The sequence below is a fragment of the Phodopus roborovskii genome, unplaced genomic scaffold (genome assembly GCF_943737965.1).
Source record: "Phodopus roborovskii unplaced genomic scaffold, PHOROB, whole genome shotgun sequence".
In the NCBI taxonomy this organism is placed as follows: Eukaryota; Metazoa; Chordata; class Mammalia; order Rodentia; family Cricetidae; genus Phodopus; species Phodopus roborovskii.
Window position 1 is genome coordinate 24,606,248 of NW_026126459.1, and position 20,564 is coordinate 24,626,811.

Below are 20,564 nucleotides of genomic sequence, written 5' to 3' on the forward strand. Positions count from 1 at the left end.
GCAGCAGCCTGAGGCTCAGAAGGACGACAAAGGTGTTTCTCAGAAGAGCACGGGAATGCAACAGGTGAGTAGCTATGCTGGGTGGAGCTCAGAGGATGCCACATCTGAAGGATGAACCTGGGGTCCATGCTGACAAGAGATGCTCATTAGATTAGTTATGTCTATTTCATTTTGTCAATGTGAAATAATGCCTCATAGAAGCAGACCAAGGGAAGAAGATCTATTTTGGTCACTGTGCAGGGCACACAGTCTGCCATGGAAGAAGGTGTGGTACTGGGGCCATCATTTCCTTGGCAATGGGAGCTTGGGGCTCTGCTTACTTGAATCTCAGCATCCCAGGCAGCACAGAGATCAAGTTATATTCATAAGCTCTGTCCCTAGATTTCTATACTGGCCAGCTTGATTCATGTTCATAATGATGTCACCAGTTGTGACTGAACAGTCTAAGCAGCCTGTGGTGGGGTCCATTTCATACTCAAACCATAACACCCATTTTCAAGGTTGTGCTGGAACATAACTGGAATTAATAGCCAAAAATAAATAAATAAATAAATTAGGGACCCAGGAGTGTGTGTGTGGGGAGAGGGGGTAGCTCAGTGGGTTAAGAGTATTTGCCGTATAAGCATGGGGACCTTAGTTTGGAATTGCCAGCATCCATATAAAAAGCTGAGTGTGGCTGTGCCTCCTGTCACTGCCTCCCTCCCCCAACCCTTGACCCCATCCCCCGGAGCTGGGAGCTCACTGGCCAGTCAGCTTAGGCGAGTCAAAAATCTTCATTGCATGTTCCTTCCATGATGCCATACCCCTATGGTGAGGCAACCTTAAAACCCAGTCAGTTAACCATGCTGTTTGGACTTTCTTCCTTCAAAACAATGAACTGAAAACCTTGTTTTCTTTTATTCCTTACTAACCTCAGACATTTTGTTATAGTAACATAGTAATGTAATATGGATTGACACACTCAGAAATCCCGTTCTTGAGAGGATCTCAACCTCAGACCTGAGATTAGTTCTCTTACTAGGACAAGGTCATTTGTGTGGCATTATTTCCACAGAAGCAGGTTAGAGGCAACCTCAGCTACCATGGGTTGGCCAGAGATGAATACAGTACATGATAATAAATCATAACATGTTAGTAGGTATGAAGGTAGAAGATGACTAGAGGGTAATATGACAAGGTTGATGCACTTTCAAGCCATGTGATGCTGAGGTATGAAAGACAGAGCAGAAGATGGAGACAAGGGAGGGAGCTGAGGACCTGAGGAGGAGCTTGGGATCAGAGGAAGAGTTGGGGACCAGAGGAGGAGTTGGGGACCAGAGGAGGAGTTGGGGACCAGAGCAGGAGCTGGGAAACAGAGGAGGAGCTGGGGACCAGAGAAGATGATCTGGGGACCAGAGGAGGGGCTGGGGACCAGGGGAGGAGCTGGGGCAAAGGAGGAGCTGGGGACCAGAGGAGGAGCTGGGGACCAGAGCAGGAGCTGGGGACCTTAGCGGGATGTGGATGTGGATACTGTAGACACACTGTAGCGCCATCACCACTTACTTCATAGTGATGAATGCATCCTACATGTTGCAGAGGGATCCTCTGGGGCTGAGGAGAGAGAGGGAGGGAGAAAGAAAGAAGAGAGAGAGAGAGAGAGAGAGAGAGAGAGAGAGAGAGAGAGAGAAGGCAACATAGATAACCCCAGGCAGAGGATGAGCAGAACGGCTCACTTGACTCTCTGCCATGTCCAAAGGAAACCTGGAAACTGGGTGGGAAGAGTTTAGGAGGCCAGGTAGGCTGGGGGCCAGCCTGGACCCTGAGCCTCCATGTGTCTTCACTGGAGAAATGCAGCTTGGAAGGGGACTTTGGGGCAACTCAGACTGTCATAGGAGCTGGAGGCGGGAATCTTGAGCTCTGTTTTGGAGTTAAGTGTGTTGGCATGGGTGGTAGCTTTTTGATGCCCAGGCTGGTTCCTATGAGCTGAGCCCATTTATGGATGGCACTGAGGGAGAGAAATCACAAAGAGCTTGGAGAAGCCCTTCCTGTGTTTCTCACCCTCGGGTGGAGAACTTCTTGTAGGGAAAAGGCTTTCTTTGATGGTGTCCTAGGGAACTGGCTCAGGGGACCTGACTCCAGCTGAGGGAGCCCTCTAGTGGGAACATTGAAGCAATCTTATTGCACCTTTTCAAAGATTATTGGTGCCACATACAGCTTCCCTGACTTCCCCTTCCCCCAAAGAAGCACTTGGGGGTGGGGGTGGGGTGTGGGAGTGTGGCGCTTGTGAAGGAAGGGGTTTCAGTGTGGATGTGGGTGTAGGAGAGTATTGAGTCTGCTGAGTAGAGGTACGGTGTAGCTAGGGAGCCCCTAGAGGGAGGCAGGAAAATGGCCATGGAAAGCGTTTTTGTCATCTTAAGAATCAATCCTGTTCCTGATCCCCCTCTGTTCTTACACGATCCAAGACAAGAAAGTTCTGGCCAGCAGGGTAATCTGGAAGCAGACCTCAGGTAGTGTCCAAAGCCCAGTCCCTGTGGTTTTGGTCCATTGGCTGTTCTCCATGTCTTTGGGGTCTCACTGGGGCCTTGTCCCTGAGCCATAAGGGCCTCTACTCTGCACCTCCTATGATCCCCTGCCCCCCAGCCTCTCAGGGTGGGTCCCAGAGCCTCAGCTATGCCTGAAACCCCTCTGGGTGCTGTCTAGGTCAGCCAGTGTTCTCAGGGAGCAGTGTGGAAGTTGATTCTCCCCCTCCTGGGGCCTGAGCAGTGGAGAGGTTTTGATTACTGCTCTGGACACAGGCATGAGTGAATACCCCCTACTATAGGCAGAAGGCAAATGTCCCCTACTGGTTTATGTTTTTAAGCACCAGGTTCAAAGCTAGTGGCACTGGGATCCTTGGGAGATGGGGCTAGCTGGAGGAGATGGAGGGCAGGCCTTGATGGTTCAGGTCCCATTCTCTTTGCTGCCTATAACCCGGGACCTACTGCTGCTCCAGCAGCCACAGACCAAGCCACCAGTGCTCTTTGTTGGATCTTGGCTGTAAAGCCAGGGTCACATGAAGCAGCCGCTCCCTTCCCTAGCCTCAGCCTGTCCCACAGTCAAGATTCTGGTTACTCTGCTGATGGCCCGGCATCTAGATGAGGCTACCCCATTTTAGAAAGCATGAGTCTGTCCATCAGATGCAGGGACATTTAGGGGGCCTCAAGTCCCCTTCTTCAGTTCAAAAGTGGGTGTTCTCCTGATAACCCCAACTCCAGAGACTAGCTGATTGGGAGATGGATCAGAGAGATATGTGGTTAACCTCAGTATCAGCTTGAGATGGATCCAGCTCTCTTCTCAGGACCCCACACAGGGCAGGTCCTTTGGCCACAGGTGCATATGACCCTCCCCCACCTTCCAGTGCTGTCTATGTCCAGTGCAAAGAAGTGGTTGTAGCATCTCACAGGTTAGGACACTTTGCATCTGAGCTGCCCAAGGAGCCCATGTGTGAACCACCCATAGAGAAATCAAAGCAGGCAGAATCATTCGTACCCACACTAGAGGACCTTGTGGTCAATGTACTTTCAAGTCTACTGTCATGGTTACTGTTCTATTGCTGTGATGAAACACTATGGCCAAGACAATATATAAGAGAAAGTATTTAATTGGGGGTTTGCTTATAGTTTTAGAGGTTGAGTTCATGACCACCATGGTGGGGAGCATGGTAGGAGCCAGGCAGGTATGGTGCTGAAGCAGTTACTGAAAGCTTACATTGACCCCACAGGCAGGAGGCAGAAAGAGAACTGGACTGGACTTGGCATGGTATTTTGAAATCTCAAAGCCCAAGGCCAGTGATACACTTCCTGCAACAAGGCCACACCTCCTAATCCTTTCCAAACAGTTCCACCAACTTCGGTCAAGCATTTAAATATGGGCGCCATCCTCACTCGATATACCACACCTTCTAAAAATAGGATTCCCGGATCTTTTTCTGGCATGTTAACTGTCTCATCATCTTGGTTTCCCACTGTCCAAAGACTTCCTGCTTACCAGGGTATGCAGTAGAAGCGAGTGTTGTCTCTGTATTCTTGGGTTTCTTTGCTGTGTTTTACTTGTCCTTTGGGATGCATGTGTTCATCCTGGTTCTTAGTTTATCCCTTCCACCACTTTGAATGAATTCCTGGAGAGAAGCTGCCTGTACAGGCTGATAGACTGATAAAAACTTCAATGACTATAGAGGTGTTTGAAATGTTGCTTATCTGATAGCCTAATTATAAATTCCTTTCTGCCTCTGAAGACCCATTCCTTGCCCACCTCTGTATCAGACCTAACATCTTGATAAACAGGATGTTTATTTGAATGTATTAACTTAACAAAACACTATTCTCCACCAATGGAAGAGCTAAGATTGCTGCCAGATAGGCCTGTAGGTGAGCTTCATCTGCTTGCTATAAATGACTAATTCAAGTCCCCACCAAGGTGTTTTTTAAATGCCTAGATTTATAACTTCCTTTGTTCTGTTACTATAAAAACTCCATGAAACTGCTTCCCCATTGGAACAGAAAACCTGGGCTTTAGAAGTTTCACCAGGGTTTTATCTCTTTACAGGCTTTTCTGAAACAACTTGCTTTTTCTTTCTTTAACTGTTGTTCAACTTTGCAGTGAGGATCATTGCCTGCAGATCTCAGCCTCCTGCTGGCTTGCTCCAGACTCTGTGGGCTTATGACTAAACTTCCCCCTTGGATACATCAAATACATATAGTTTTGTGCCAACAACACACTAAGGAAGTGTTTTTAGTGTATAAAGCACACAACAACAGGGGACAATGGCATATTGTAATCCTAGCACTCAGGATAGGGAGGCAGGAGGATCAGGAGTTCAAGATAAGGCTTAGGGGTATAGTGAGTTCAAGGTCAGCCTGGGGTATGGAGACCCTGTCTCAAAAAAAAAACAAACAACACACACACACACACACACACACACACACACACACACACACACACACACCAAGGAGTCCTTGGCTCCTGGAGGACAAAAGGGGCCTCGATTTCCAAACCTGAGAAGTAGGTAGTATGAGGAGTCACCTGAGAGTCGGTTTGTTTCAGACTGGTCAGTAAAAAGACACACAAGGAAAGGGTCTGTTTTGTTTTGTTTCTTCAGCCACTGTGCTCAGGACTGGGAGTATGTAGAAGAGATGGTTGGTACTGGCAGGCTGAGGCAGGAAGATCACAAGTTCAAGGCTTGCCTAGGCAACGTAGTAAAACTCTCATAATGGAAAATGAAAAAACAAGTCTTCAGGGGTGAGCTGGAGTGATAGAGTACTTGACTAGCATATGAGTAGGTTGGGGTTCAGTTTTCAGCCCTGCAAAGCAAACAAACAAATGGGCAATTAATGGGATTTGACAGTGACAGCAAGAAATTGACACCTAGCTAACTTACCTGCAGGTGAAAGTTGATCCTATTATTTTCTCATTACCCTTTTCTTTCTCCCTGTTCTCCCACCAGACCTTATTCTTTTCACACTCATTCACACTTAGCAGGAATGAGGTCAAAGTTTTGTGGGGTTGTTTTGTTTCAGAATGGGAATTTGCACAGGTTGGGGTGGTGGATACCAGGACCAAGCAAGCCGTTTTGCATTCCTGATATCTCTTTAGGCTTAACCACATCTGGGCTGGCTGTGGGAGACAGGTCAAGACTCTGGGCAGAGATTCTGAGACTGACCACGTGGTGCTGAGACTTGATGGGGTGATCTGCCTGTGCCTGCCTGCCTTCCATCATGGACTGTGTGATCACATTTCTGCCTTCTGAATACAGAATTCATCCAGTAGCATCATGGGCTCTAATGGAATTTGACACAAAGATCACACAGCTTCCCTGGAAATAAGGTGATGTGGTGTGACTTTCACATGCACTGTTCAGAAAGCCGGGGGCAGTGAGGTCACACAAGTCCACAAAACCAGAACAAGTGCCTGTGGCATGCTTAGCATCTATCTTACTGACTTCCTGTTCTCTTTCTTTTGGACATGAGGACATAAAGAGCAAGCCAGTAAGCAGTGTCCCTCCATGGCCTCTGCATCCTCCTGCCTCAGGCTCCTGGCCTGTGTGAGTTCCTGCCCCCATTGCTTTTGATGGAACTGTTATATGGAACAGTGAGTGAAGTAAACTCCTCTCCAAGTTGCTTTTGGTAATGGTGTTTCATGGCAAACCTGACAAAAATTGGTACCAGGGTAGTGGGGCACTGCTGTGACAGACATGACCACGTTGCTTTGTGGAGGACTGAGGAAAGTCTTTGGAACTTTGGGCTAGAAAAGTCATTAAGTGTTGAGATCTCAGGGGACTGTTCTATAGGAGTTTGGAGGGTAAGAACGTTGAGAGCAGTGCAGATGATTGAGGTCTGGCTTGTGACATTTCAGAAGGAAGCAAAGACTCTGTGGGACAATTTGCATGAAGAGCCTGAGGTGTCTGATTAGACAGAGCTGAATATGCTATGCTTGTGTTATGATATGAACATGGTTAACAAGGGACCAGAAACCAATGAACAGAAACCTTTGCTTTTCTGGGACAACACATGCTGGACCATTCCCCATCAATCACTAATTAAGAAGATGGCCTAAGGCTTGCCTATAGCCCACACTTTTGGAGGCATTTTCTCACTTGAAGCTCCCTCCTCTCTGACGACTCTAGGTTGTGTCAAGTTGGCATAGAACTAGCTAGTACAACTGACCTTTTCCTTTTTCTTCTTTTCTTTTTCTCTTTCTCTTTCATTTCCTTTCCTTTATTTTCCTTCCCCCTCCCTACCTCCCTCCCTTCCTCCCTTCCTTCCTTCCTTCCTTCCTTCTTTCCTTCCTTCCTTCCTTCCTTCCTTCCTTCCTTTTTTTGTTTTTCAAGATAGGGTTTCTCTAATAGTCCTGGCTGTCTTGGAACTCACTCTGTAGACCATGCTGGCCTTGAACTCACCTTGAGCTCCACCTGCCTCTGCCTCCCAAGTGCAAGTGCTGGGATTAAAGGTGTGTGCTACCACATTTGATGAGACCAGTTTTCTTGAGATGAAGTCTTCTGGGAAGTGTTTCCTGAGAGTCAGCACACAGAAGCTGTGCTCCAGAGGTGGCCAAGATTGCACCTCCTACTGGTAGCCTGACTTGGTAGTAGCATAGGAGTAACCAGATGGTACTAGTTTTGAAGGTGTGAATGGGTCATGGAGAGCAGCTGAGGCTTGTCATTGTTAGGAAAGACGGAGTCCTTGAAGAGAGCCCAGGAAAGGATTGGTGAAAATGAAATCCAAGTACAGCAGTAGACTCCAAAATTTGGGAGTGCCAGTACTGTGGGAAAACCACTAAGGTGTGGAGTGGGACCAGCAGGAGCCTAGAAGACATGACATGTGTGCTGCACAGGGTAGAGCTGGAGAAGTGACCCAGGATCTTTGGAGAAGCCCCGAAGACCGTGAGTAGATCAGAGACATTGGACATTGAGTTATTTATACAGTTAGACTTTGGTTTTGCTTTGTTCTGTTTGTGACTTCACCCTGGTTCTTCCCTCTTGAAACAAGAAGCTATTTAACTTATTTCTGATTACAGGAGCCACAGTTGAGAAACTTTCAATTTCAAAAGAGACTTTGGATTTTTTTTTTAAGTGAGACAGATTTTTTAATGTGTTTGGATTTGTAAGAGTGTGGGACTTTTTCAGTTTGTTTCAGAAATGTTTTATATTGTGCTGTTTATGTTGGTGTGGATTTTGGGGGATGCAAAAGAAAGAAAGGTTGTGGCTGTAACAGTGATGTCTTTGTGTGTTGACAAGGGGTTAGTTGTACTAAGTAGTTTTATGTCAACTTGACACAAGCTAGAGTCATCAGAGATGAGGGGGCTTCAAGTGAGAAATGCCTCCAAAAGTTTGGATGGTAGACAAGTTTTAGAGTATTTTCTTAATTAGTGACTGATGGGGACGGTCCAGTCCACCTTGGATGGTGCCACCCCAAGGACAGTAGTCCTGGGTTCTATAAGAAAGCAGGCTGAACAAGCCACAGGGAACAAGCCAGTGAGCACTATCCCTCTATGGCTTCTGCATCAGCTGCTGTTTCCATGTTCATGCCCTGTTAGAGTTAGTTCCCTCTATGATGAGCAGTGATATGGAAATACATGACAAATAAATCCTTTCCTCCCTGAGTTGGGTTGGTCATGGTGTTTCATCATGGCTATAGTGACCTTAACTAAGACAGCAGGCTGGCTTGTTCTTTCGGGGGGGGGGGGGAGAATGCTGTATGGGGAGCTAGAGCTGTGCTCCAGGCTGGCAGGGACAGAGGAGGACAAGTGAATCATGCTGTAGGAATGGACTAGAAGAGGAGGAGTCACAGGGGTGAGTGGAGAAGGTTACCCTGTGACATAAGATACTGGCTTTTCCAAAATGCTGGTTACCAGTGTGGGGCTGGCCTAGCATTGGTTGTCAGAGAGCAGAGAATGTTGACACTGGCACAAAATATCACACACCCTTGCATGGCAGCAGTATTTATTGAAACACAGATGGGGTCCACCCAGAAGGCAAGGTACCTACAGACAGAACCGGAAAGTGGCCTCATAGTCCCTGTCCCATCAGCTCTCCAGTGGGCAGTTCCCTTCTGCACAGGCAAGGGAGGCCAGGAGCAAGTATGGAGTCTTTGAATTGTGTAAAGATGTCCTGAATAGCAAGACCTGCTCAAAGCTCCCCAGCCAGGGGCTGTAGGTAGCAGGACTCCCCAGAGAGCAGACTGTTTTCTGGGAGGCAACCTAAGGAGTGTGGCTAGAGCATGTTGCCCCGGGAAGGCAGTCAGTCAGGGGGGTGAGCAGACACAACCAAGGACGGGTAGGTGCTTGCTGCCTCTGAGGCCATGTACCGGGAGCCAGAAGTGGGGGCTGCTTGGGGAAAGTTCCCTCTGGTTCTTGGTTTTAGGGGGGAATGGCTGGTGGTTGGGATTGTGCTTTGACCAAGCTTTATTGTCCAGCCACCCGGTGTGACCAGGGGAGTCCCCGAGGGCTTGGTGAATGAAACAAATGAATTATAAGTGTTTGAAGACAGGATGGAATTAAGGGAAGGGTTGGGAATAACCTTCTAAAGTGAAGCCAGAGGAGAACTGAGAAACAACTCCCTAAAAGGAGAAGGTGGAGGAGAGTGGCCCTGAGCTCTTTCCTCCTACAGGACCATCTGGAATATTCCAGAAGCAAGCACACATTTTCCATTCACACATCACTCCATTCATGGGCAGACAGGTTATTCAGTTGAAGGTCCTGGCGCTAAGCAAAGCGTACTGAGCGGCTGCTCCCACAGCTGAAGCTGGAGGATCGTGGCTGGCAAGGAGAGCAGGAGTCAGGGGCCATCACTGCGATGCTGCCCCCGGTGGCAGAGGGGCCAGAGGCAATCTGGCGCCCTGGGGTTGTGCCATATGTGAGGCCCCCACATGTGACTCCACCTCGAGAGCTGCTGACACCTGTGGGAAGAGGAACAGGGAGGGATAAGGGTGTCACCAACCCACCACAGTTCCCTGGGGGCTTCACATGCAGGGCCTGCCTCCTCCTCAAGGGATCCATGGTTAACATGACAGGTTTCAGCCTCATAGCACATCTGGAGAGATGTGAAGGTTCCTGAACCCATTTCCCTGGACTGCAGTTTCTAGTGCCCACCAGTAAGGGGCGCTCAACTTTTTTACACCCCACCCCTCCAGTAGTCCTTAGGAAGGAACCTATGGAAGAAGGAAGAATAAAGACTATGGAAGTTGGGAAACATTGGAGGGTCAGTGGTGTAGGCCCATGGTGCAGCTTTGCCCATCCCCCAAACCACTTTTCTAAGGGCATTTCCAGCAGATACTTACAGACATTCACAGAGCCCACACCCTCGCACAGCCTAAGGAGAAAAGAAAGTGCCATTAGTTCCAAGCAGTGAGTTGTATTCCTTGAGACAGTTGCTTGGGGACAGACAAGGTCAGCTTTTGTTCTGGGTTGGATCTATCTCTTGAGAGGCAGGAAGACCTCCCCAAATCTTCATGGAATGTTCATTTTCTTTCTTTAAAGAGTCCCCCATCCATGAAGACCAGCCCTCCCAGTTTAGAGCAGTAGTGAGTGGAATTGTGACTTCCACACACTGCCTGCCTACAGGGTGCCTGAGCTTGCTGATCGCCAGTAGAGCTCACAGTAAGGATGAGGCAGAGCTTCGTGTGTACAGGGTACATCGTCCTTATTCTACATGACCCCGGCCTCAAGGGAAGCTATGAATGGGCTTTAGAAGCCCAGAACCCAGTATTGGGTCCCAGCTCTGCAGCTTAGTAACTTGGTGGTCATGCTGAACACTGAGCCAACCCTCTTCTGTTTTTGGATAGGGAAAATGGTACCTACCTACCAGGATGAGGATCATAAATGGGCACTTGACATAGAGCATACTGTGGTGCTACGTAACCATTATTGCTGAAGCCTGGCCTGGAGTAGGGTGGTCAGATCTGTGTGTCACACTTGTGCCCCAGACCATTCACCAGGAGGACCAGAGCCTCTGCCTCTTCCATGCAAGGACTGACAGGCCCTAGCCAGCTAGTTTGTTCAAGACAGTTCGGCCCTCAAATGAATTCCCACATGGTTTTTCTCAGCTCACCTGTGCTCCTCGCCCTCCAGCAGGCGCCTGTAGGTGGCGATCTCGATGTCCAGCCCCAGCTTGGAGTTCATCACCTCCTGGTACTCCTTGAGCAGGCAGGCCATGTCCTGCTTGGCCTTCTGTAGGGCAGCCTCCAGCTCAGCCAGCTTGCAGCGGGCATCAGTGAGGGCAGCTTCTCCCTGCTGCTCTGCCTCGGCCACAGCGGCCTCCAGCTTAGTACGCTATGGGGTGGAGAGGGGGCATCTTGTTAGAACAAAATGGGGGTGGGGTGGGGGCATAGTCTTGCCCCTTCTAGTGTTTAGAGCAAGGGAAGAGGGAGCCCTAGGAAGGTTCATGGCAGGTAGTTAATAGGGCTGGCAACTCAAGGAGGTGATGGTTTTTCAGCAGATCTCCTTCCCGGTTGGCAATGGCTGAGAAAAATATTATTGGTCCCCGCTATCAGTGGTCCTTCTCACCCCCAGTATGACCGCTGTATGATAAACAGGAATCCTGCCTTCTCTCTGGGTTGCTGCTTTCTCTCCATCTTTATTAGAGACAGGCCTTTTATTCTCGTGGGCAATGCACCTCGTGATGCATGAGTCTGCCCCATAACCCACCTGGCACTTGGCGTTCTCAATCTCAGCTGTCAGCCTCTGGATGATGCGATTCAGCTCATTGATCTCCTCTCTGGTGCGGCGCAGGGTCTCCCCATGCCGGATCACTGTGGCCTTCATCTCCTCACACTGGAAGTTGAGAGTTCAGGGGACAGATGCTTAAGAAGGAAAGTAGGACAACTACCCCCTTAACATGATACCCAAGTGTTTGCAGCATGTACAGTGCTCAGCATGTGCAATATTTACACACAGCAGCCCTGGCTGGCTACCCCAAGCAGAGACCATTCAGCTTTTCTCTTAGCAGTTCTAAGGGGAAAATAAGCCTTTTCTAATAGACACCTTACATTGTTCCCACAACCACGTCTAGGAGCCACTCACCTTGGTGCGGTACCAGGACTCGGCCTCTGCCCGGCTACGGCTGGCAACATCATCATACTGAGCCTTGATCTCAGCCACGACACAGTCCATGTTCAGGTCCCGGCTGTTGTCCATCTTGACGATGACAGAGGTGTCTGAGATGTGGGCTTGCAGAACACGGATCTCCTGCAGAGTCAACAGAAAGAGCATTATGCTTGGTGCCTATTTTGGGCCTGATGTCCCATTTCTGGGGACAGTGTTTATTCACCAGTGCAGCTCTGACGAGGAAGGTTAGTGATTCCTGTCCCTACCACCTTTCATTCACACACAGGCACAATATAAAACTGCAAGGCTAGAAGCCCCCGAGGTCAGCTTCTGAAAATGGAGGAAGTTCAGGAAAGGCCTGACTGGAAGTCTTAGGCAAAGTGGCTGGGTTTGGATGCCAAATAGTAACTGGTCCATAGTGAACCTCTATACATGGTATTCCTACATACCTTCATATCTGTCTACCATCTAGTATGCAAACACACTCTAACATACAGAGATGCCCATTGGCAAAGAAGCCAAATACATATCTGCACAATTATTCTGATACATGTGAACATGGATGCACTGCAGATATGTATACCCAGCACTCTACACCTATGTAGTGGGACCTTTTCACATGTGTGGGGTGATAGTTTCATCCGTTTGGCATGTTACTGAGCACCTGCAGACCTAGGACCCTAAACTCCCACCCCACCTCTGTGTCTCTTTTCACCAGCACATGAGTGAGTGTCTCTACCTCTTCGTAGAGGCGCTTCAGGAAGCTTGACTCCTCCACCAAGGCCTCCACATTGGCCTCCAGGTCTGATTTCCGTAAGTAGGCACAGTCCACATCCTGAGAGGGGACAGAGAGGAGGGAAGCACACTTGGAAGGGTCCAAGGGAAGGTGGTCCAGCCAACAAACATGGTGACTGCCTTCAGGCCACAAGGGTGGCTCCTGTCCCTCCCTGCCCAGCAAGCAGACCCTTACCTTCTTTAGAACCACAAACTCATTCTCTGCTGTAGCCCTCAGAGCCACCTCCTCCTCATACCTAGATGTGGAGACAGGGCAGAACTCAGAGTCCACACCTTGATGAATTTGAATCCTGCCTCAGCTCCTAGCCAAGTTCTTCCAGGAGTCCTGAAGGGGATTAAACCTTTCGTGGTATGATTGTGTCTTTGTGGCATCTGTTTGTGTATTGTTCTTGGCTAGATCTTGTCTCAGCATGGCTGCATTTCCCTATCCCTTTGCCTCGGAGGTGGGTTCCTGATAGCACACTCCACCCCAAGTCTAATTCCAAGAGCACCATGCTGGCAAGGAGAGCCCTCAGCCCAGTACCCAGAGCAGGAAGGCAGGCAAGAAATGGGGAAGACAGCACTGGGACTCTTACTTCCTGGGAGCCAGCTCTCACTCACAGGACTAGGTTCTGCTGCACATACCCTCCATGGCCCTGGAAATCCTACGGCACCCTGAGAAGCCACAGCAGAGGTTTCCCTCTGAGATCCTGTGGGCAAGCACACTCACTTCTTCTTGTAGCCCTCCATGGCCTCCTGCACATGGTTGAGCTCAGCAGCCAGCCGCCCGCTGTCAGCCTCCACACACTCAGCCTCCCGTCTCAGAGCCTCAATGTAGCCTCCAAAGAGAGGCTCCAGGTTGCTCTCGCAGCAGCGCTGGTTCTGGTAGAACTGCCACTTGGTCTCCAGCAGCTTGTTCTGCTGCTCCAGGAAGCGCACCTGCCATTCAGGGGAGAAAGAGACTTAGTGGGGATCTAGGAAGTGTGTTTGTGTGTGTGCATGTGGTGTGTGTATGTGTGTGTTGTGTGTGTGCATGTGGACCTGTATATATGTGGTATGTGTGTGACATGTAGTGTGTATATGTGATGTGTGTAATGTATATGTGTGTGTGTGTGGTTTGTGTGGTATACATGTGCAAGTGATGCATGTGGTATGTTTGTGTGTGGTATATGTAGTGTGTGAGTGGTATGCATATGTGTATATTGCATGTATGTTTGTTGTATTGTGTATGTGTGGTGCAGTATGTGTGTATGTGTGGTGCATTATGTGTGTGGTATGTGTAATTGGTATATATATATGTTTGTGTATGTGTTGTGTTGAATATGTGTGTGGTGTGTATGTTTGTGTGTGGCATTTGTATTGTGGTATGTGTGACTGGTGTGTGTGTGTGTGTATGTGTGTGTGTGTCATGTGTGTACGGTGTGCTTTGCTAGAGCTCTTTGCCCTTTCATGCTGGCTGAACAGCTCTGCACCTGGCTCAAAGCTAGGTCCAGCTTCAGCTCCAGCTCTGGGACTATAGGCAGGCAAGCTACTGAGCCTCTCAGTGCCTCTAACTCCATGACAGCAGTGCTACAACTGTGAAGACCAAGCCAGTTCATACATGTAAATTATTCAGAACAGTCCTGACATTAGCAAGGGTAGCAAGTCAATAAAGCCACTTTAATTACCAGTGGTCCTTTAGTCATTCTTTTTCAACAAGCACATCTCTGGTATTCACTCTGGTACACAGGCCTATGCTAGGACACCCACACACACATGTGCACACTCCCATACTGCACATGTATACACATACCACACATGCACAGACCCACACACCACATACTACATCACACATACATACACACATATACACACTATATACACACATCACACACTACACCATACCACACCACATACATACACTATACACACACACAGATCACACAAGACCATACAATACAGTACCACATATACATATATCACACATTGCATATACACACCACACATACTACATCATATCACACCACACACACATTAAACCACACCATACAATACTACATATACATATTTTACACACTACATACACTCACCATGACACACACACACTACATAACATCAAACTACAGCACACAACTACACACACCACATACATACCACATATATGTACACACACATCATACCATACCACACCACATCCATACCCCACCATGTGCACCACCACATGTACCACATCACACACATCTCCCCCCCCACATCACTCCTATGACTGTTTATGTCTGTGTTTAAGGCCTTTTTCTTTTTCTATGTCCATATCTATGTCTGTTTCTGCCTTTTCTATGTCAATATTTCTGTTTATTTCTGTTTTTATGTCTTTGTCTCTCTATCTCTAAGTTCTTGCATCTGCGTCTTTATCTGTGTTTTTGCTTATTTCTATATATCTGTGTTTATGTCTGTGTCTTTGTCTGTGAAGTTTATCATGCTTCTCTGTGTATGGGTGCAGATGCCATTCCCTCCACATTATGGTTGGGGAAGCAGACTCCTGAGGATGAAAAGACAGCTCACACTCATTGATGGAGTGATGCCTCAAGTCCCCATCCATTGCCTTCACTGGCCCACAGTCTGAGCAGCCTCAAGCTCCCTCAGCTCCATTTGTTATTGCAATATGGTCATGAAGATCTACCCATGGGGTGATTTTGAGGATTCATTAAGACCACTAAAAAAAGTATCGGGAATTTTAGACTCCCTCCTCATAGCCCCTTGGGAGGCAGCTGCCCATCTTTGAAACTTTGCCAGAATTGATGGGTATCCTTTCAGGCAGGCCTTCTCCCCAACTCTCTTTCACCCCTGCTTGGAGTTAGCTGTCCACCTCTTCCAAGATTGCCTTCGGAAGAGAAAGTAACCATTGACATTTATTGAACGCTTGCCACTGGCCTGTAGTTTCCAAAATTGAGTTCTTGCATCCTCACACAAACCCATGAAGCAGGTCCTGCTATTCAAGGTTGTATCTTGCCTGGAGTGTCACAGCCAGCCCTTGAGGAGACAGTGTGACCTAAGCAGTTCCCCTCCACAGCCCATGCTGCCTAGGCACAAACCAACCGTGGCTTCTGTTTGTTCTTTGTTTTTACTCTTCTTATCCTCAGCCTTCAACTAGGCTTGGAGGGACACTCTGCCTTTTCATATTGTCCTCAGATATATATACATGCACACATACATGCAAATGCACATGCATGCATGCACACACACACATACACACTAAACCATAGACTAGATTTTAGACTACATAATGAACTTTCCAAGTACCAAATGAAGGCAATGGGTCCATCCACTTATGTGGGCTTCCTGTCCCTAACCTGGCAGCCAATTTGTCTTCCCAAAAGACTGGGACCTTCTGAAGAGAAGTCAGGGCTGGGTTCTGCTCTGGGCCATCACAAGCCACACCCACCTTGTCGATGAAGGCTGCGAACTTGCTGTTGAGGCACTTGATCTGTTCCTTCTCCTCATGCTTCACACACTGAGCATTGGGGTCGATCTCCAGGTTGAGGGGTGTGAGCAGGCTCTCATTGACAGAGACAGTGGTGATGCAGGGGGGACTGGGCCCACAGACTCCTCCAGAGCGGTATCCGAAGCTGCGTCCACAGGAGCTGGAGCGGAAGCCTCCAACAGCCATGCGGGGCCCACAAGGGCTGGGGTTACAGAGGCTTCGGCTGCTGAAGCCGGTCAATCCCCTGTAGCAGGACACACCTCGGAAGGGAGCAGCACTGACACAGCAGCGGTTGCCAGTTTTGGGGGCCACAGCTGAGCAAGAGCTGAAGTTTCTGGTAACTCCACATCCTGGGCTGATCCTGTAGGAGCGACAGGACATGGTGTGAGCTGGATGCTGGCGTCTAAGTGGCTGTGGAGTTTGGTGTAGGCTGCAGAGTGTGAGACTTGGAATCCTTTGGGTCTCTCTGATCCTCGGCAGTCCTTTTATTGGTGGGGAGAGCTGGGGTTGGCTGTGTAAAAGCAGTGAAAAGCCATTTTATGTTGTTTATGGGCTTGGGGAGGTTGCCAGCAACTCCCCAAGGACTCATCTTAAAGGTGAGCTCAGAGGCAACTCAGGCTCTGTAAAGAGTTGAAGATGTTATTAGGGACAACACACTGCACTTTTCATCTTCAAAGCTCTTTACATACATTAAGTAATTAATTTTCACACAGTCTCTCTGAGATGGCCTCAACCCACACCCAGGGACAGATTTGAACTCCACAACAATCTGGGGGTGGCTAGGTTTGGGGTACCAGTGGAGGGTGTAGCATCACCAGAGTCCCAGGTTGGCTGGGACACAGGAAGACCCCACTCTGTTCCCTGAGGAAGCTTCACATGCCCAGACAGCTTGCCTGAAGGAGTCATTTTGATTGTGTTTTCAGGGACAGGGGGCTGAAGGAGACAGTCCCTTGGAACTGTCTGGATTCCAGCCCAGAGAATTATGGTCCAGAGCCTGTCCTTCTCACCCAGCAAAAGTGCAAACCACTGAAGTTTCAGTGGCCACATAATGAGCACTTGTGGGTACCGGGGAGACTCCTTCTCAGCCACTTTCTTCCATGTGGCCAGAACAGGAAGGTGTAGCCAACCTTGAGGGAACCTGTGTTTGTGCATCAGCTTGCTCTGAGCCCTTTCTATTTGCTCCTTAAGAAGAAACATGCTCTTGTGAATGTCTGTCCCCTCCAAGACCACTGGCCAGAGCAGTAAGCCTGTTCATGCACTGTCCCAGCATTGTCCACTCTTGAGGTCTGATTAGAGCTTACACTGACTTTACAAAGATGGGAGTGGAGTGGTGGCTTACTCTTGCCAGAGGACCCTGGATTTCTGTCTCCTGGGGGCCTCTGGGAACCATGGCCTTCTAATATCACTGTTACCTGTGTGTCCCTGGGCCACTTATTAGGATAATGATGCTATTCCTCTAATGTTTATGGAGCACAAACACCAAGGATGTGGTCTCTGCCCCCAGGGAGGCTCTGCAGACACCCTAGGAATTAGGACCTAAAGGAAGGATTGCTGGTGAGCTTGCCTGGAGACTGATTCTTTTGTTAGTACCAAATATTCCCACTTAAACACCCTTTGCTCTCTGCCCTCATGTCCATGGCCCGCTGACCTCATGTCTTCACTTGGTGTTAAACGGATGGTTGGATATATTTTCTGTGGCTTATCCTGACTCATCAGGGAAGGTAGACAGACTCTGGGCAGCTGGTGGAGGAAGCCCAGGTGTTCACCAGATGGTGGGGGAGCCCAGGTGTCCAAAAGCTGGTGGAGGGGAAGCCCAGGTGTTCACCAGCAGGTGGGGGAAGCCCAGGTGTTCACCAGCAGGTGGGGGAAGCCCAGGTGCTCACCAGCAGGTGGGGGAAGCCTAGATGTTCACCAGCTGGTGGGGGAAGCCTAGGTGCTCACCAGCAGGTGGGGGAAGCCCAGGTGTTCACCAGATGGTGGGGGAAGCCCAGGTACTCACCAGCAGGTGGGGGAAGCCTAGGTGCTCACCAGCAGGTGAGGGAAGCCCAGGTGTTCACCAGATGGTGGGGGAAGCCCAGGTGCTCACCAGGTGGTGGGGGAAGCCTAGGTGCTCACCAGCAAGTGGGGGAAGCCTAGGTGCTCACCAGCAAGTGGGGGAAGCCCAGATGTCCAAAAGCTGGTGAAGGGGAAGCCCAGGTGCTCACAAGATGGTGGGGGAAGCCCAGGTGCTCACAAGATGGTGGGAGAAGCCCAGGTGTTCACCAGCTGGTGGAGAAGCCCAGGTGCTCACCAGCAGGTGGGAGAAGCCCAGATGTCCACCAGCTGGTGGAGGGGAAACCCAGGTGCTCACCAGCTGATCCTAAAAGACATTCCAACACTGGTCCCTCCAGGGAAAGCAAGAGAGATTAGCAACTGGGATAGCTGAATCAAAACTGCAAGACCTAGGTCAACTTGGACCCTTTCTAGTTGTGTCTTTGGGAGTTCACCTCTCTAAAGTCTCCGTTTCCTTCTAGAATTTGTTTCTATTCTAATCCTTGTTGGTGGAGGCAAGTGGCAAACACATGAGACTGCTTGGGGCATCATAAAGGTCTGTGGGAAGGGAAGAGTGGCTGCCTCCCTGGGAACATCCCCACTCCTCCCCCAGCTGTGTTGGGGCCTCCTGTTGGGAACATAGCTCCCCACCCCCCTCCAGAGCTGTGTGGGATTGTTTCGGCCCCACCCTTAGCTTTCCCCTCCTCTGCACCTTCGTAACTTCTTTACCCTTTCAAGGCTGCGTGTAATGATTCCTCGGCCTGATTTCACTCTTATAAAAACTTGGGGTGGAGCCTCGGGGTGGAGGATGAGGCTGTTTGGGGGAGAACAGGGGGTGACTCCCAGCTTCTAGCTTTGTGTGGGGTCCTGCTCTCGGGGGTCCAGGGTGTATTCCAGGGCTTGGACAGTGACCTCACTGGCTATCTTTTCTGTAGACCCGGAGCTTATGTTGAAGGCAAAGAGATTCCCATGAGGCAGCTGAGAACTGGCAGGAGGATGCTTGAAAGACCACTTTAAGGCTGGGATGCCTCCTGTTCTCTGCCACTTGAATCAGGTTCACCTCCTGCTGTCCTTGAGGCTGCCTGCCTGAGGGACACACATCTCACCAACACATGCAAATTTGTATGCATGTTCCCCACCATACCTAGCATTGGCCAGGCACCAAGGCTGGGGAAAGCCTGGTTGTCCACTGTTTCTGAGCAGAGCTCCTGGGGCTGGACGGGCAGAGACAGAACGTGGGTGCAAGTTGGGCAGGTATGCAAGACTTGAGGTCTTGAGGTACAGGAAAAGGACAGCTGTCTCTGTCTGCCTCAGAGTGAAGTTTGCTCCCCTCCCTCCCCATTGCAGCACTGAGCCCCACTGGCATGCTGCCCAGGGGAGCTGCCCCCACAAAGCTCTGGTTGGATTGCCTGGATAGAAGAGGGAGGCCAAATCCTCAGGGGCCAGAGGTAGCACAGAGCAAGTGAAAAACTGACAGGCCAGGCCAGCCTGGGTCAGCTGTCCTGGAGAGACCCAGATATCTGTTGTGTGGGAAGGAGAGGGAATTCATAGCCACACACTGGTCTGTCTCTACCTATCATCCCAACACCCCTGCTGGGGACACCCAGGTCCCTGGCCAGGATCTGCCCCAGGCCAGGAGCTTTGAGGACAGGTGGGGCAAGTCTTCTCATTGCTCACCCCTCAGTTGCTACCCACCCCTGTGCTGTTGCCACTATACTGCACCCTTGTTTCTACTTCTGAGCCTTCTATGCAGTTGCATCTTTGCCTGGAATGTTCCAGAACAAATGCCTCTTCCAGGAAGTTGTTGTGAAAGACTCACTGGGAGAGAAGTAGTGATTTCTCTTCCTCTGCACCTCACAAAATGCCTCTGTGGGTGTCCTAGGTCACTCAAACCATGCCCTTCTGTAGCCTTTATACCCACTGCTGCCACTCATCATGCCTTTTGGTCCAGTTACCTCCTGGTCTTACGTCTTTTAAGACCCCACCCAGCGTTAGAACTTCCACTCAAGAGTCCACAACTATCTCTTAATTTGAAATGCTTCTCAGTGGCTATTTCTAGGAAGCCTTCAAAAGCTAACTGAATGAAAAAGGCCCCTGGCTACCCTGGAGTCCCTAGCTTCTGAGATGCTCTCTGAGTCACCTGTGGTCTGCAGAGCACACGGCTGTACTCTTTGGAGGCCCAGTCACTCACACCTCCTCGCCCTGCTTGGCCCTCTTCACCTTCTGTGTGCCAAGGCTGGGTCAGTCAGATCTTTGCCACACTGGGCCTCGCTGCCGCTGCCTCCCTTTCCTTTGACCTTTTCCTCTTGGCTTGGAATCCTCTGCTTGCAGGAAGCCTTCTAGTATTTATCAGAAGGGAGCAGAGCACTGAAACTTCACTGGTCCTACTCTGCTTGGCCCTGGAGGCACCTGCTGACCCTACCAGTTCCCTAGGTGTGCGTTCCTGGCTGTCTTGTCATCCTAAGTGTGGTATAGGGGCTCTTGGGACATCTGGCTCACCCCAGAAATGGCTTTAAATTTCTTTTTGCTGGCCATACTTTTACTGTGACATCAAATGCTCATGGCTGGGGCAGCTGTTTAAGGGAATTCTTGGCCCTCTCTGACTCTTTCTTCAGTGTTTACAGATCTGGGAAGGTCTCAGAGACCTAGCACAGGGGAGCTAGGAGCCATGGAAATAGGGAGAGGCTGGGAGAGCAAACATCCCTCCTGGGATATCACAGGCTAGCCCTGCATCTTCTGGCTA

The 20,564-nt window shown here is 49.6% G+C and overlaps 1 protein-coding gene across 3 annotated transcripts in view; it reads right to left on the reverse strand.

Annotated features, from left to right (window-relative positions):
* Positions 1 to 8,990: 8,990 nt before the first annotated feature.
* The window catches only part of LOC127226109 (keratin, type II cuticular Hb5), a 103,619-nt gene continuing 92,045 nt past the window's right edge, over positions 8,991 to 20,564 (reverse strand). For 2 of the 3 annotated variants that reach the window (XM_051189959.1, XM_051189962.1), the window contains exons 2-9: positions 13,061 to 13,269; positions 12,527 to 12,587; positions 12,296 to 12,391; positions 11,533 to 11,697; positions 11,158 to 11,283; positions 10,562 to 10,782; positions 9,792 to 9,823; positions 8,991 to 9,410 (exon numbers count right to left, since the gene is read on the reverse strand). In XM_051189959.1, the coding sequence (XP_051045916.1) occupies positions 9,217 to 9,410; positions 9,792 to 9,823; positions 10,562 to 10,782; positions 11,158 to 11,283; positions 11,533 to 11,697; positions 12,296 to 12,391; positions 12,527 to 12,587; positions 13,061 to 13,269 (1,104 nt within the window). In that variant the 3' untranslated portion in view covers positions 8,991 to 9,216. Of the gene's footprint in view, positions 9,411 to 9,791; positions 9,824 to 10,561; positions 10,783 to 11,157; positions 11,284 to 11,532; positions 11,698 to 12,295; positions 12,392 to 12,526; positions 12,588 to 13,060; positions 13,270 to 15,751; positions 16,259 to 20,564 lie in introns of those variants that run through there. The other variant, XM_051189961.1, reaches the window with a different exon arrangement.